General features: G+C 43.8%; 1 protein-coding gene across 1 annotated transcript in view; it reads right to left on the bottom strand.

The window, feature by feature from the left end:
- LOC122936381 (probable cation-transporting ATPase 13A5) overlaps positions 1–18,250 on the bottom strand; it is a 652,597-nt gene that overhangs the window by 203,276 nt on the left and 431,071 nt on the right. The window contains exon 19 of the mRNA XM_044292565.1: positions 7,274–7,437. Coding sequence (XP_044148500.1) covers positions 7,274–7,437 — 164 coding nt within the window. The remainder of the gene's footprint in view (positions 1–7,273; positions 7,438–18,250) is intronic.

An 18,250-nucleotide genomic window follows, 5' to 3' on the forward strand; every position in this document is an offset into this window, starting at 1 on the left:
GAATTGCTAAGTTGGGAATTGTATTTCAACCCAGAACAAAAATAGATCCTTTGCCAGACAGCAGACAGTATTACAATTGGCTAGCCACAGCTGAAACACCAGATTTAGGGTACTGCTATTTTGGCAATTGTATTTCACCCCTCAATAAAATAGCAAGCACAGCCAAGCCCCTGATGTTGGATATAGCAAAAAATAAAACACACTATTGATGGTTAAATGGACTTGGTGGCAGCTTGTGCTGGTGCACCACAAGACACAAAATGGCCGCCGATCACCCCAGAAAAAAGTGACTGAAAACGCTCTGGGCAGCGTAAAAACAGTGAGCAATTGAATAGCAGAAGATGAATGATTCACAGCTGTAGATCGATCACTTCATTAAGTGTTTTTGCTGAGTAAATCCCTGTCTAGTGCCTAATCTCGCCCTAACAGCAGCAGCTGCATCCTCTCCCTACACTAATCAGAGCAGAGTGACGTGCGGCGCTACGTGACTTCAGCTTAAATAGAGGCTGGGTCACATGCTGCACTGGCCAATCACAGCCATGCCAATAGTAGGCATGGCTGTGATGGCCTCTTGGGGCAAGTAGTATGATGCTTGTTGATTGGCTGCTTTGCAGCCTTTCAAAAAGCGCCAAGAAAGCACCGAACACCGAACCCGAACCCAGACTTTTACGAAAATGTTCGGGTTCGGGTCCGTGTCACGAACACTCCAAAATTTGGTACGAACCCGAACTATACAGTTCGGGTTCGCTCATCCCTAGTCATTAATAAAGATGAGTGAATTTCTCAAAAATTTCATTTGGCCGGTTCCCCAAAATTTGGGTCAATCCAACTTTATTTGCGGCAAATCGCATAAAACAATGGCAATTTCCTGGCTGCAGAAATCCTTTATATGTAGAACACTGTGCCTTGCAGTAACACCCATAGAGAGTGTGCTGTGGTAGTGAAATAATACTGCAAGTTAGTAGGACATGTAGGTGTTGCTCCTAGAATCACTGCACACTTCACTTATTTGGGCAGTTACGGGGCCAAAACAGACCAAATAACTCAAATGTGAACTCGGCCTCACAGGTCAATGTTAGCGTCAAGAAGAAGCACACTCCTTTTACACCATTGGAAGTAGATTCCACATAGATGTCTACAGAACCTGTTCTATTAAACGCTTATACATGTAGAGCCACCCCCCTTCCCGACAGAGTGGAGAGGGTGTTAACAGTAATTTTGTGTTGACGTCACTGATTATTTTGCCCTTCCTCTGATCCATCAGAACAATAACCCCCAGTATTGCTAAAGCCAAAAAACAAAACAGGAGTGGATCCAAAACAGAGATTGCATGTGAACTGAATATTTGCATGTCTTCTGTGTTTTGTACCCACTGCTGCTTTTGGCTACCAAATCATAAGCCAATTTTGATGCAAAATAGGGACCATGCAGGCCTTACAGCTTTTACATAGACAGGATCTGTTTTGAGTCTCATTTTTCCTTCCTTCTGTCTGATCAAAAGAAGGGTCAAATAAATGATGATGTCAACCAGGTCGAAAGGCAAAATAGTGGACCACTCATGAAGTGGGGAGGGTGGGAACAGCAAGTGAAGTCCACAGAGTGGCCCTATGACATAGCGGTGAGGTGGAAGCAGAATGAGAAGACCACAGAGTGGCCAAATAACAGAGTCTGTAGGTGGCAGCAGCATCAGGAGGAGGCCACAGGGTGGCACAATGACAGAGTGTGGAGGTGGCAGCAGCATCATCAGAAGGCCACAGAGTGGCAAAATGACAGAGTGTGGAGGTGGCGGCAGCAGCAGCATCAGGAGGAGGCCACATAGTGGCAGAATGACAGTGTGGAGGTGGCAGAGTCATCATCAGGAGGCCACAGATTGGCACAATGACAAAGTGTGGAGGTGGTGGAAGCAGCATCAGGAGGAGGCCACAGGGTGGCACAATGACAGTGTGGAGGTGGCAGCATCAGCATGTTACAGAGTGGCAAGGTTACATAGTGCTGATGTAGAAGAGTAGACCATAGAGTGGCAAGGTAACATAGTGTGGAGGTGGCAGCAGCATCAGGAGACCATAGAGTGGCAAGGTTAAATAGTGTGGAGGTGGCAGCAGCATCAGGAGACCACAGAATGACCCGGTGACAGAGTGGGGGGGGGGGGGGGTGGCAATACCAGTACCAGCTGAAGATGGTGGGTGAAAAAAGGAGCAATTGGCATCAGATGTGTGCCATCAGTCTCCTTTGTCAAAGTGTTGGTGTGGCACCATGGATGTTCTAGTCTGATGCATCAGGCATTAATGGGTGGAAATCCTGGCTGATCCACGCTTGATTCATCTTGACAAAGGTCAGTCTCTCCACATTTTAGGTGGACAGGCGAGTTCTTCTTGGGGTAACTATGGCCCCCGCCGCACTAAACACCCGCTCTGATGCGGGTAGCCGGGCAGGACAGATTTTCCAGGGAAAAATCAGGCAGTTGTGGCCACAAATCCAGTTTGGCTGCCCGGTAGTCGAGCAGATCTTCAATGTTGGGTGTCAGGGTGCACTCCAAGTATGTCATGACATGCTGGTTCAGGTCCTGCTCAAGGTCTAGCTGCTGCTACTGCTGGTGAGTAATTTTTTCACTAGCCGGGTGAAAAAAGCTGCTAATCAGCGACTCTAGACTCAAGTTGCTGATGATGGAGCTGGAACTTCTCCTACCCCTCCACCCTGCCACAGCAGCCATGGCAAAGGAACATGAGCACAGAGGACCTTCCCCCATTCAGACCTGCAAGATGATGGATTATGGCGCAGTTAGGAAGTGGCCAACTGACTACATAGGAGGTCTCTATAGTAGTTCAGTTTGTCCTCCCAATCAGTTGGTGTAAAAAAGGCCCCCATTTTGGACCGGTAGCGAGGGTCCAACAAGGTTGACAGCCAGAAGTGATTCCTCTGCCGAATGGTGACAATTCGGCTGTCACTATGCCAGCAAGTTAGCATGCATCGGGCCATTTGTCCAAGTGAATCAAAGGGACTCCCCTGCCTCCATCTCCACTGCATACTGCCATGGTATGTCTGGGTCCTCTGCTTCGTCATCCTCATCACCCTGTAGCTCCCCTGGCTGCTCCTGTTCCTCCTCTCCTGTCACCTGTGTAGAAAAAACACTCATTTCGCTACACATTGCTTGTGCTCCAAAGTCCTCCTCCTCTAGTTCAGTCCCCACAGGGCTCATGTAGCCATGAGATCTAGGCGCCACTTCGCCAGGCCCCTGACCAGCCAGATTTACCAGCATCTGTTTCAGGACATGAAGCAGTGGAATGACGTTGTTCATCCCATAGTCCTGGTGACTGACAAATGACGTGGTATCCTCAAAGGGCCTGAGCAGACAGCAGGTGTCACGCATGAGCTGTCGCTGGCTGACTTCAAAGTTACACAGGGGAATACTTCTTTCCGCTTGGATCATAAAGCCTTTCTCTGTTCGTATAGTCGGTCCAACATATGAAGGGTGTAAATCCAATGGGTGGAAACATTGCATTTCATCCTATGTTTGGGGATGCCGTTCTGCCGCTGCAGCTCAAGGAGGGTGTGTTTTGTGGAGTACGAGTGGCTGAAGTGCATGCAAAGTTTCCTGGCCATTTTTAGGATGTCTTGCAGATGAGTGGAAGACTTCAGGAACCGCTTAACAACCAGATTGAACATGTTATCCAGGGCGCATGGCTCAGCCCTCCTTGACGCAACGCTGACACCATGTTCTTCCCATTGTCGGTCAACCACAGGAATCACATTCACCCAGTGGGCCGAAAAGGACATGTATTTTCCCTGACTGTAGCTACAGCTCCATACGTAGGTGCTGCTGTGCACTTTGGCAGACACCGACAGGGTCAAGGTCTGGCCCACCTTCTGTTCTACGTACGTGTAGGGCTGGTACTGTGTTTTTTACAAAGAAATGACTCCTTGGGACTCTCCACCTCGGCTTGGCACAAGCCACTAGTTCTCTGAAAGGTGCACCACTTGTAAAAAGGTAGGGACTGCTGCACCAGCAACTTGGCCAGGAGCACATTCATCTTCTGCGCCTTTGGATGCGGGCATGCATACTGTTGTCTCTTGGCAATCGATTCGGTGCTCAATTGCTTACGGAATGATTGACGAGGAGTAAGAAGAGGAGCAGGAGCATCAGAACCAGCAGATGATGGGAAGGACAGACAGCTACCTTTGGCTGAGGTGGTGGAGCCTTGACTGCCTGAAATCCGGTGCGTGCCACTGGGTGGTGCAGCGGTTGCTGCGTCAGGCTTGACCACCACATCAGAGCCACGGTTCTCCCAGGCCACTTTATGGTGATGCTGCATATGTTGACGCAGGGTCGTGGTGTCAACATTGGCACCATGGCCACGCTTCACCTTCTGTCCACAGATTCTACAAATGGCCGCGTTCACCTCCTCGGCGGCTTAACAAGAAACTGCTACTCCGCTGAGTAGGTGATTTTACCCCCAACACTCTGCACTGACTGCTACCGCGACTGCTTCCGTGAACCCCTACACCATTACTTTCTGGGCAGGTAGGCTCCTGCGAAGCAAGTGGTCAACCCCGGACATGTTTGGCTCCTGACCTCCCACTGCTGCCACCCTGCTGACTCCCGGCCACGCTAGCAACTTGCGTAACAGGCAAGCTGCCACCTTCTTCTCCTGATGATGAAGCCCCTAATTCACCAGGCTCCCAAGTGCGATCAGCTGCAATATCATCATCGATTAATGTGTGCAAATCACTGATGTCCTCCTCAACGGTCTCTGGGTCAGGAGCCTGACTGCTCGCAACATCAGCTCCCAAGCCACTCTCCTCATCACTATTTGCCCACCTACCAGAGGAAACGGCGGATGTCTCCTCCACATCTTGGCTGGCCAGTAGCTGCTGACTGTCCTCTAGTAGCTCATCCTCGCATTATAGTGGAGCTGAGCCCACAGCATATAATACTTCTCTGGCTGAGGGAACAGAAAAGGACAGAGGAAGGTTGAGGACAGGTGAGGGCACACGGCCTGCTCCCGGGCAATGCCAACTAAGGATTGTGTCTGACGAACCCACAACTTTTGGCTGGGGGTGTCTGATGTCACTTAGGACGAAGTGGATGACCGAGTCAACCATTCAAGAACCGCTGGGTTGCTGGTCAAGACACGAACGCTAGATGACTCTGTGAGCTCAGGCTTCTCTCTGCGACTCCTGCTGCCACGTCCCCTTACTCTGCTGTGACCTGTGCCTGCACCAGAAATATTTAGGCCTTTCTTTGCCACTCCCCTGTGCAGGGCCTCGCACTTCTCTGTCTGACATACTGTTAGACCAAATAAATGAATAAAAAGGAAATTAAACCATCCCAAAAAAGTCTGTAATTTTCTCACTTCACCACACAACGGCTAATAAGCCCTTTTTCCCCACAAATACAGACAAAAAAAGGGCTTTAGAACATATAACTGCACCACTGAACAGCAAATATACTGTATATATATTTTTTTGCCACTAATACACTCCAAAAAGGGCTTTAGAACATATAACTGCCCGCTGAACGGCAAATGATATATATTTTTTTGCCACTAATACACGCCAAAAAGGGCTTTAGAACATAACTGCACCGCTTAATGACAATTAGGCCCTTACTTTTTCCACTTATACACTCCACAAAAGGCTTTGGAACATATAACTGCACCGCTGAACGGCAAATAATATATTTTTTTTTGCCACTAATACATGCCAAAAAGGGCTTTTGAACATTTTACTACACCAATGAATGGCAAATATATATATATATATATTTGTTTGCCACTAATACAAGCCAAAAATGCTTTAGAACATATAACTGCACTGCACAAGGGCAAATAAGACATAGAAATATTTCCTTGTAATAAACCCTGTTAATGGCTGTATTAAACAGCACTTGCACCCCAATAACAAGAACGGTTTAAGGAATTGCAGAGCTGTATAATGGCAATTTGGATCCGCAGTCAGTGCAGCAAGATATAGGGCTGTGACATCACAGGGCTGGCTGTTGATTGGCTGCATGCATGGCATTATGGGTGATCCCTAGTTCCCAGAGTTTCTTGCTCCATGTCCTAATACATGCAGCAGCCATTTTAGGAAAAAAATTGATCTGTTAACAGAAAGCGTGAGGAAATTCGGATTCAGTGCAAATAAAAATTTTCCTGAAATTCGGAACAAATTCCACTTCATCAACTTCGATTCGCTCATCTATAGTCATTAATATCAGAATGGCGGGAGTCTGACTCCCGACACCCCCTCCGATCAGCTGTTTGAATAGACTGCAGTGCTCATATAAGTGCTACCTTCTCTGATCTGTTTACCTGCTCGGCACTGAAATTGCAGTGGTGAACAGGTGTAATTACAAGTATGGTGTCCCCATTCACTTCTATGGGACGTCTCAGTTTGTTCAAGTGCATACTACAGAGCTCTCCCATAGAAGTGAATAGGGACACCATACTTGTAATTACACCTGTCACCACTGCAATTGCAGCAGCGAGCAGGTAAACAGAGAAGACAACGCAGTGCTAGTATGAGCACTGCTTTCTTTTCAAGCAGCTGAGCGGAGGGGGTTCCAGGAGTCAGACCCCCGCTGATCTGATATTGATGACCTATCCTGTGGATGGATAGGTCATTAATAGTAAAAAGTGGACAACCCCTTTAAAGTAAATGGCTTTATGAAAAATGTAGTTTTTTACTAAACAATGGTGATTAATGTTTTCATGGCTATTAAATCATTTAATTAAACAGCGCAAGTTACAAAAATGATCCCCCTCAATACGTTTTTTTTAAAGGGGTTATCCCTTGATTATTGTAAAAAAAATAAAAAAAAATATGACACCATATATTACATGCCAATCTCTTTCTAAAAAAGCTATTACCAGCCCTATGCCACATATGGATCCAGATACCTCCTCCTTCATTGCTCAGGCAGATTTATATCCAGCTGACAGCTCAAGGGGAGCTTCTCTTCTGCTGCAGCTCAGGGGGCATGACTTTTCTGCTGGAGCTCTCTCCCAACACTGGAGGTAGTTTAAGGATGAAACTGACCATGTGCGTCCTTTCTCAGAAATAAAAAAAAAAATGTACAAACTGCAGATGGCACTATACAGATACATTTTATTGAATAACTCAGTGGCTATACACATTTTGTATTACATGCAATTACAAAAGTATTTATATCCAGGTACTAGTTTGAAAACTGTTTATATATTTTGTGTTGGACAACCCCCTTTAAGGTGGAATTTCCCTAACACTCCTTCATGCAAAAAGAAAAAATCAAACTTACATTTTGTGTGTGTAACTTGTCCCTGTGATTTTCCACTGACTGGCTTGTAAATGATGCTGGCCTTTCTCCATAGGGTTCACAGGCTTCCAGCATGAGTAACCTGGAAGCATCAGATACCATACCAGAGCTCAGTCCCACCGTACAAGCCGTTTTAAGGTTATCGCCTTAAAAAAAAAATATATATATATATATATAACAATAAGCATATTAATGTAGGTCACTGTTTTATACACAAGTATTATGATACAAGCATTGTGTAATGAATACAGATTTCTTTTTGCAAAGGATCATGAGTATTATTATTATTTTTCTTGAGTACACTGCCCTTTTAATTTAGATCCTTTAGTAGTCATATCTATATTTATATAATGTAGTACCAGCCTGGCACAGTTGATGCAATTCTTAGACCTTATTCTTTCAAGGAGGCTCAATATTGCAAAACGTTTATCAAGTTGCATCTTGTCATCTTTAATTCATTTATTACTACCTGCTGTGCGAATTAGAATTTTAATTAATGAGATGAGTACATCTGGCACACAAATGTGTATCAGATCATTAGCTAAAGGCATACCAGCAGGGCAAGTATTGAATGACTTAAAGACAGTGAACCCAATTTCCCTGCACTAAAGCTTTTGGCCTGCCAAAACTTCCCTTGTAGATATTTTCAAACTCCATGAAATTTGTCTCGTGTTTGATGCCTCAAATTTTTCAAATAAATGGATTTGTTGCCAAATGATTCCACACAAATCAGATATGCTCCAGTTGGCCTATAAATTGGTATACTCAGCTCATCAAGAGAATGCCAAGAGTGTGCAAACCAGTAATCAAAGCAAAAGGTGGCTACTTTGAAGAACCTAGAATATGACATATTTTCAGTTGTTTCACACTTTTTTGTTATGTATATAATTCCACATGTGTTAATTCATAATTTTGATGCCTTCAGTGTGAATCTACAATTTTCATAGTCATGAAAATAAAGAAAACTCTTTGAATGAGAAGGTGTGTCCAAACTTTTGGTCTGTACTGTATATATATATATATATATATATACATATACATATATGTCCCACTTAGGACTAAGGCTCATTAAATGCATAAATATTATATATTTTGCTTCATTAATAAATACCTAATTGTATATGTAATTATCACCAGCTGCTTCTTATCTTATCTCCCGTCATAAATTTATAAGAAGACAAGTAGACTTCTCCTTAGTTTGGTACATTCATGAGAAGAATAACACTAAAGAGCAGAAACTTTTATACACAGAAACCTTTGTGCGACCTTACTTTGCCCTAATCAAGACATACAAATTGTAAATATAGTCGAGCATGGATCTTAAAGGAAATGAACATACCTCTTGACTAGAATAATTGGATATCGATGTATATACCTTTGAAAAGGCACAACAGGGGTTTGTAGAGTAGGGAGAGAGACAATGCATGCTCCTGTGTGGCGAGGAGGAGTTACAGAGAATCCGTCAGATGATGGATTCTCTGTAAATTTACTGAGAGCAGCCTGCTGTGCATAGGAAGCACAGCAGGCTGTAGAACCAAAACAAAAATAAATACACCCAATTGGAGAAATGATTTTCTCCCAAAAATAAATTAGTATAAATTTTTTACAACGGTGTCCATATTAGTGTTGATCGAGCACCAAAGTTCTCGGGTGCTCTGACCGAACACATCGGGATGCTTGTGTGCTCTACCGAGCACCCGAGTATAATGGAAGTCAATGGGAGAACCCAAGCATTAAACCAGCCACCCCCTGCTCTGAAGAGGTGAGGGTGCCTGGTTCATAGGAAAAGGACAGAAATTGATGGAAACACCACCAAAATGGTTCGGGAACAGCATGGGGAGGATGTCTGGATGCATCTTGGACTCCCAGGTAACTGCTGGGAACGATGTTGTCCGAGTAGTACGCCACTTTTACAGACTGACAATAATACGCACCAAACCAAAGATAAAATCAATTTTAGAGGAAAAATTGTTAGGAAATATTCTTTCCTGTATATTTACTTGTATATAAAGTGCAAATTCTGCCAGAAATTACAAGCAAGAGGCACTTCGATACAACCTGTATATCACATAAAGGAGGGCCTCATTCACATTGTGGTACAATTGTTTATGTAGTGGGACTCCTACACTCATAAAGACTATGCACTAAGTGAAAGGACTGCCACAAATTATAAGGAACTGACATTACAATACACCTTTTGTTACACATAAAGGAGGGCATCATACACACCCTTGAGAAATTATGATTGATGGCCTGCTGGTGATCCTCAAAAACATTTGGAGCAAGGTCCTGCTGATCTGACCATCTAAAACAATATGGGCGAGGGCCTGCTGCCACTTTGGTGACTCTAGATAACCTGGGGCCGATCGCACGTCCCCGTGACGGAGACGATCCATTCGAATATCTTCCCTATCAACTTTCAATGTTATTTTCAGCGCAAACCATGGTGACTATGGGAAATGGGGAATCATGGTTCAATTCCGGAGAGGGAGCCTGAGAAACTGAGAAAAAGCTACGGCTACCACATCCAAGCAAGGCAGAATGCAAGCAAATTACCTATTAGGGATACTTAGGTGAGGGCCTGCAGGTGAGATGACCCTATAAAATATTTTTGCTGTGGGCCTAGAGGTGAGCTGACCCGCTAAAAAATTATATGCGAGGGCCTGCTGTTGAGCTTACCCTGTAAAACATTGTAGACGAGGGCCTGCTGGTGAGCTGACCCTGTAAAACATATGCAAGGGCCTGCTGGTGAGCTGACCTCATAAAATATTGTAGGTGAGGGCCTGCTGGTGAGCTGACCCTGTAAAACATATGTGAGGGCCTGCTGGTGAGCTGACCCTCTAAAAAATTATATGCAAGGGCCTGCTGGTGAGCTGACCCTGTAATACATTATATGCGAAGAGAATATATGCGAGGGCATTATATACGACGAATAAGCATGTTGATGGAAGAGGAGAAGGAGGATGAGAAAACAAAGATTCAACCATATACCCTTTTTTGTGGTGGAAGGTGTGCATGGGAATAACAGTGTATTCAGTAGATTATAACCAACACATTTAAAGTGCCTATATGTTCATCAGCTTTCCTCTGGTGGAGTCGAGAAGGCAGGTTAAATCCAGGCCTTGTTCATTTTTAAAAGAGTCAAGCTGTCAGCATTTTCAGTTGACAGGCGGATACGATTATCTGTTATAATGCCACCAGCTGCACTAAATACCCGCTCCGACAAAATGCTGGCAGCAGGGCAGGCCAGCACCTCCAAGGCATAGAGCGCCAGTTTGTGCCACGTGTCCAGCTTGGAAACCCAGTAGTTGTAAGGCACTGACGGATCATTGAGGACACTGACACGGTCTGCTATGTACTCCACCATCTTCCCAAATTTCCCTCCTTGTGACAGTAGGCCGCGCATCAGAGTGAGGGTGCCATGAAACTGTCCCAGGCTTTGGAGAGTGTTGCCCTGCCTCTGTTGGAACTGCTGTGTGTTCCTCTAGACATGTGAAACATGTGAAAGTTCTAGCGCGTGCTCATGTCGCACAACAGCCGGTGAGCTGGCAATTTCAAGCGCTGCTGTCGTTGACAGACCGGCTGAAGCTGTCGACTTGCGGAAATGTACACACATGCTGCGTACCTTCACCAGTAGCTCAAGCAAATTGGATTAGGTTTTAAGAAACCATTGAACCACAAAGTTTAAGATGTGGGCTAGGCATGGGATGTGTGTGAGCTTGCCGAGCTACAAAGCCGCCACCAAGTTACGACCATTAACAGACATAACCATGCCTGGTTCTAGGTTGAGTGGCGAGAGCCAAAGCTCAGTCTGGTTTCTTATCCCCTGCCACAGATCTGTGTTGGTGTGCTATTTGTCGCCTATGCATATCAGCTTTAGCCCGGCCTGTTGCCGCTTCCCCACTGCAGTGCTACACTGCTTCCAACTACCAAAAGATGACTGACTGGTGCTGCATGCAGATAATTCGGAGGTGGAAGTGGAGGAGGAGAAGTGGGAGTTGAAGCCACTAACGTAGGTTCTGGAGGTAACCCTGATTGAAGTAGGGCCCTCAATCCTTGGCGTCGGTAGCACCTGTGTACAATTCTCTCCCGACATCCACAGCATTCACCCAGTGTGCCGTCAGGGAAATGTAGCATCCCCGGCCAAATGCACTTGTCCATGTGTCTGTGGTTAAGTGGACCTTCCCAGTAACTGCGTTGGTCAGTGTGCTTTTACGGGACACATGTTGGTTTAAGGCGGGCACGGCACACTTTGAAAAATAGTGGCGGCTGGGGACCACTTACCGCGAGATGGCCGTCGACATCAAACTGCGGAAAGGCCTCAGCGTCCACAAGCCTAAATGGCAACATTTCCAGGGCCAGTAACTTTGAAAGCTGTGCATTTAGTGCTATGGCCTGTGGGTGGGTGGCTGGGTATTCTCGCTTGCATTCAAAGGCCTGGGATAAGGACATTTGGACTCTGCACTTGGACACGGAAATGGATGTGGTCGCTGATGACGCTTGCAAAGGTCCAGGTGCAAGGTGGGAGGCATCTGGGCTGCGCCTTTGACAGGGGATTGGCCAGCACGTAACATAGGGGAAGAGGAGGCAGTGGTGTGACCCGCAGACACAGATTGTGGACACAGGCAGTCGTCCCACTTATTACGGCGCTTGTATGCCATGTGGAAGATAATGTTGGTGGTGGTGAGGTTGCTAGTGTTCACGCCTCAACTCCTTTTCATATGGCACAGGTTGCAAACTACTATTCTTTTGTTGTCTGCACTTTCCTCAAAAAAGCGCCAGGCTGCGGAATATTTATCCCTTGGCAAGAGAGATTTCCACAAGTGGGTGCTCCATGGAACAGTTGTGGGCCTGTTTGGTGTGGCCCACCTACTACCTTTTGCCACCACACTGCCTCTTCCAGCCTATTGCGGTGCTACAGATCCCTCCCCCTCTGTACTGCTGTCCTCACTCGGCTTTCCACTTCCCAGGTTGGGTCAGTGACTTCATTATCCATCACCTCCTCTTCCACTTCCTCACTCTGCTCATCCTCCTGAGTTGTTGACTTCACCACAACCTCAGTGATTGACAACTGTGTCTCATCTTCTTCATCAACTTCTTGAGACAGTAATTGGGGTTGACTCATTAGCAATTTTGTCTCATCATCATCCACCTCATTAAACATTAATTGCCATTCCCCACAGTCAACTTCTTGTGACTGTGGATGCTTAAAAGGTTGGGAATCAGGGCACAAGATCTCATGTCCCTCTTGAAGCATACTTGGGGCGAGGGCCAAAGCAAGTAATGGCGATGAAAAGAGGTCCTCGGAATATCCGAGTGTGGGATCACTTGTTTGGCCAGAAACATGGTGGGAGGAAGGAAGATCAGGGTGAGGATTGTGTTGACCAGACTCCTGGCTACTGAGAATGGACGTGGTGGAAGACAGGGTGGTACTTAACCTACTGGCAGCATTATCTGCAATCCAACCGACCATCTGCTCGCACTGGTCTGACTTTGCGAGCGTTGTCCTGCGCCTCCCTGCAAACTGGGACATGACACTAGGTATCGTGGATGATTGTTTTGCTTGTGCTCTGGCAGCAGGTATAGTTTCTACGTGCCCAGAGCCACGGCCTCTGCGTGTTCCATCAACATCACAGCCACTCTCACATGCACATTGCACATTCATTTTCCTCTGCCTGTCATTTTCGAAATGACCCTCTGCCTAAGTCTGTAGAGAAGAGCAGTATTTGTGGAAGAAGGTATCTCTCAGCCCTCAATCAGTATTTGGGGGAAACAGGAATATGGCACCCCTCAATCAGTATTTTGTGGAAGTAGGTGTATTGCACCCCTCAATCAGTATTTTCTGGAAGAAGGTCTATAGCAATAGAACCCCTCAATCAGTATTTAGTGGAAGAAGGTATATGACACACCTCAATCAGTATTTGGCAGAAAATGGTGCATTGCACCCCTCAATCAGGATTTTGTGGAAGATGATATATCGCAGCCCTCAACCAGTTTTTTGGCAATAGGTATATCACACTTGTTGCAATTGGTTACTCCAATAGCATTTGTCCCTCTATCTAAAGTAGCTGCGGTATCGCAGCAGAACCGCACACAACTCTTGCAAATTACAAATGCACTATATGGAAAGTATTTTCTAAGTATATCATACCCCTGCCTCAATAAAAAAAAAATTGGGGGGGCAACAGGTATATCACACCAGGTGAAATTATTTGTTCCAATAGCGTTTGTCCCTCTGTATAGCTGGGGTATCTCAGCAGAACCGCACACAACTCCTGCAGAAAACAAATGTTCTATATAGAAATTATATTATAGGTATATCACATCCCTGTCTCAATCAGTTTTATTGGGGGGCAACAGGTATATCACACCAGTTGAAATTATTTGCTCCAATAAGTGTTTGTCCCTCTGTATAGCTTTGGTATCTCAGCAGAACCGCACACAACTCCTGCACAATACAAATGCACTGTATAGAAAGTATATTATAGTTATATCACACACCTGCCTCAATCAGTTTTTTGGGGGGACAACAGGTATAGCACACTAGTTGCAATTAGTTATTCCAATAGTGTTTGTCCCTCTATCTAGCTGAAGTATTGCAGCAGAACCACACACAACTGCTGGACAATTCAAATGCACTATAATATACTTTCTATGTTAGAAAGTATATTATAAGTATGTCACACCTATCAATAGTACACCTATACCCCCTCAGTATGTCACACCTATCAATAGCACACCTATACCAGTCCTTAAAAGGACTTTTGTGGCCCTATTAGCTAGTGTTTGGTGTCCCTAACAGTCTGTCCCTGCTCCACACAGCAACCTCTCCCTACACTGGCAAAAGACTGAATGTAAAATGGCAGACAGATCAGGTTTATTTATAGGGTAGGGGCTGTGTTCATGTCCTGAAATGTCTCAATTGGCTGTCCTGTCCCACCTGTTGGATGTGTCATGGGTCAAAGTTTGGTGCTATGCAAAAAAATATGGTGCGTGCGAATATCGCCATATGTTTTCATGTTCAGCGAATCGCGAATGAGCAAAGTTCGCCGTGAAATGACCGCCGGGCAAACCGCTAGGTCATCTCTACTCAGCTCTTCCTGACTACGAATGAGCAGAACATGTGTCATCGGGTTCTATACAGCACCTGATGACGCGTTCCGGCCAGCCAATCACTGTAATGCCAGTAGCCAACATGGCGACGGCCATTTTGTGCATACCTGCACCTTGCCTGGCCTTCCCACACAAACTGTGGCACCCCCTTAAAGGCACCTAATAAACCACATTATATAGCACATGATGCAAATCATAGCACTAAAAACAAGGATAAAAATGTGTACCTGAGAGACCGGGAATTTCACCCAAACCATACAGTACTGCACTCCCTTTGGAGATATTTCATAAAAACACACTAAGATAATTCCTGTCATTTAACCCTAGAGGGCCCAACGCCTCGGTTCTTATAATAATTTCTGCCTCCTTTTACAATAGCATTTTCTCTCTATCTCCTCCTTTTGTTACCTGTTAAACCACAGAACCGCATTTAGCCAATATCGCCTCCATATTGCTCACTAATGTTGAGCGGGAGGTGCCATATTCGATTTTGCAATATTTTGTGAATATTCGCTTGAATGTTCGTCGAAAACGAATATACGTCATTATTGTATTTATTGAGATTAATATGCGATTCAATCATTCGCATATTGCGATTTTTAAGCTTAGAATTAGAAGTTATAAATTATAACGTCTAATTGCCTTATAACTTAATAATAAGGCAACTTTCCTATTCTTTAATCTTGGAGATCTAGATTTAACACGAATATAGCGCTATATTCTGTGTCTTTGTTAATAAAAGAATCAAGATAGTGAAGTATTCTTTATTCTACATCAACGAAGATAGCGAAGTATTCTACATCAACGAAGATAGCAAAGTATTCTACATCTTCCTCAATTTAGGTTATTATCGCATTACGCGATAATGACAACTACGTAATTATTGAGTAAAGCGATATATCTTCCTATTTTGTCCCAATACAGCATTGAAATCCTCCACAAAAGTTAGCATAAAACCGTATTAAAGTTACTATCGCATTACGCGATAATGACAACTATGTCATTATTGAGTAAGGCGATTTATCTCCCTATGTTTAATGCTCCACAAAAGTAACTTAGCATAACATCGTATTAAAGTTAGCAAATATTATCGCATTGCGATTACAAAATAGGCGATTTTGATAATGGTGCTATTGGGAGAATTAACGGTCGGATATAACAAATTTAGTACTATATCTAAGAATAGTGGATTATAAAATTTGGATTCGCAATGCGGTTAATAATAATAGCAAATATTATTGCATTGCGATTACAAATTAGCACTGCTAGATTCCATATTCGTTAACTTCGTTATTTCTAGCAAGCTGACCCATTCTATTAGAGATCCAGCAGCAGCTACAAGTTAAAATCGCAATGCGATTAATATAACTTGATTTCAACTTAGACCTGGTTTACTAAATTACTTTAAATTAGCGAAGATGACAAATATATTTATTAGTCAAAACAAAATATTCTACATCTTCGCTAATTCAAGTAAGCCAACCATTGTAAACCAGGAACAAGTTAAAATCGTTTCGCAATTTATTCAGGTTATATTAATCGCATTGCGATTGCAACTTGATTCTCACATCCGACAGTATATTCTAGCATGGTGGCGTTCCCATGGTGATGGGGACGCTCCATGCGCACAGGAAGTAGATAGAGGCAGCAACGGGCACTGACTTGAGCGGGCAGGAAGCAAGGCATCCTCTCTTAAAAGTACTGCTTTTGGACAAAGCTAGGGTAACAATAAAAAAAACTAACAAAAAAAAACAAATATTCAAAATAACGAATATATAGCATTATATTCAAAATATTTGCAAATTAGCGAAGTGCTGATCTTCGCTCAAAAATTTTGATATTCGAATATTCACGCTCAACACTATTGCTCGCACATGTGGTCGATCAATCTTGGTGCTCCCACCTTAGATCTAAGTGAGCGTGCTTGCTCTCCAAAGCGAACCTGCATCACCCTGATTGTTTTCCCTATATAGTATAAATCACATGTGCATATAATAGCATAAACTACAAAATTTGTCTTACAGGTAAAAAATTACTATCTAATCTTACATATGATCCCTTTAATAAATTGCTGCAAAAACGTATCATACGTCTTATAGTACTTTCACACTAGCGTTTTTCTTTTCCGACACTGAGTTCCGTCCTAGGGGTTCTATACCGGAAAATAACTGATCAGTTTTATCCCCATGCATTCTGAATGGAGAGAAATCCGTTCAGGATGCATCAGGATGTCTTCAGTTCAGTCACTGAATGGCGTTTTAAACAGAGGAAATACAGCAGCATGCTGCAGTATTATCTCCGTCCAAAATTCTGCATCAGTTACCGGATCCGGCATTAATTTACATTGAAATGTATTAGTGGCAGATATGGCATAAAAAATACCGCAATGCCGGATCCGTCCTTCCAGTCTGCGCATGCCCAGACCGGTAAAGAAAAAAAAAGAAAAAAGAAAATTATATATATATATATATATATATATATATATACGGATCCGTATGACAAATGGAGAGAGGGATCCATTCTTGCAATGCATTTGTGAGACAGATCTGCATCCAGATCAGTCTACAAATGCTGTCCGTTTGCATGCAGATTGCCTGATCCGGCCGGCAGTTTCGGCAACGGAACTGCTTGCCGGATCACTCTGCCGCAAGTGTGAAAGTAGCCTTAGCCAGTTAGATCCCTGTTCAGACTGTCTCTCAAACTGACCCTTCACTAACAAATCTTGCAGGTTCTTACTACTTCTTAAACTAACCAGTGGACACTGATTACTGTAGCTACCTTTTTTAGCTGGGGATCACTTGCTAATATGTGCCAATTATTCTTTACAGAGGCCTTGATTGCATCCGCAATAGGACTAAACTGGAAAGAAAAAGGAAATCTTTTTTCTTTTTCTGTCTTTTTGTTTTTACTAGTTTGTAGTAACATATATTGATCCTGACCCGAGCCCTTTTATAGGACTCCTGTATGACATTACGGGGATAGCCTCTCCGCCTTAAGCCTCATGCATACGTCCAGCCTGGATTACTGCTGAGTGCAGGAGCACACGGCGTCATTGGCTGCTATGACACAGTGCACTTCGTGCCACAGAATCCTGGCTAGTATCTCGCGGTCCGTGTGCATGAGGCTTTAGACGAAAGCTCATTATGATACGAACCACTTCAGCCCCGCTAGCTGAAACCCCCTTCATGACCAGAGCACTTTTTACACTTCGGCACTACACTACTTTCACCGTTTATCGCTCGGTCATGCAACTTACCACCCGAATGAATTTTACCTCCTTTTCTTCTCACTAATAGAGCTTTCATTTGGTGGTATTTTATTGCTGCTGACATTTTTACTTTTTTTGTTATTAATCGAAATGTAACGATTTTTTTGCAAAAAAATGACATTTTTCACTTTCAGCTGTAAAATTTTGCAAACAAAACGACATCCATATATAAATTTTTCGCTAAATTTATAGTTCTACATGTCTTTGATAAAAAAAAATGTTTGGGCAAAAAAAAAATGGCTTGGGTAAAAGTTATAGCGTTTACAAACTATGGTACAAAAATGTGAATTTCCGCTTTTTGAAGCAGCTCTGACTTTCTGAGCACCTGTCATGTTTCCTGAGGTTCTACAATGCCCAGACAGAAGAAAAACCCCACAAATGACCCCATTTCGGAAAGTAGACACCCTAAGGTATTCGCTGATGGGCATAGTGAGTTCATAGAACTTTTTATTTTTTGTCACAAGCGGAAAATGATGATGATTTTTTATTTTTATTTTTTTCTTACATAGTCTCATATTCTACTAACTTGCGACAAAAAATAAAAAATTCTAGGAACTTGCCATGCCCCTCACGGAATA

This window comes from Bufo gargarizans, chromosome 4 (genome assembly GCF_014858855.1).
Source record: "Bufo gargarizans isolate SCDJY-AF-19 chromosome 4, ASM1485885v1, whole genome shotgun sequence".
In the NCBI taxonomy this organism is placed as follows: domain Eukaryota; kingdom Metazoa; phylum Chordata; class Amphibia; order Anura; family Bufonidae; genus Bufo; species Bufo gargarizans.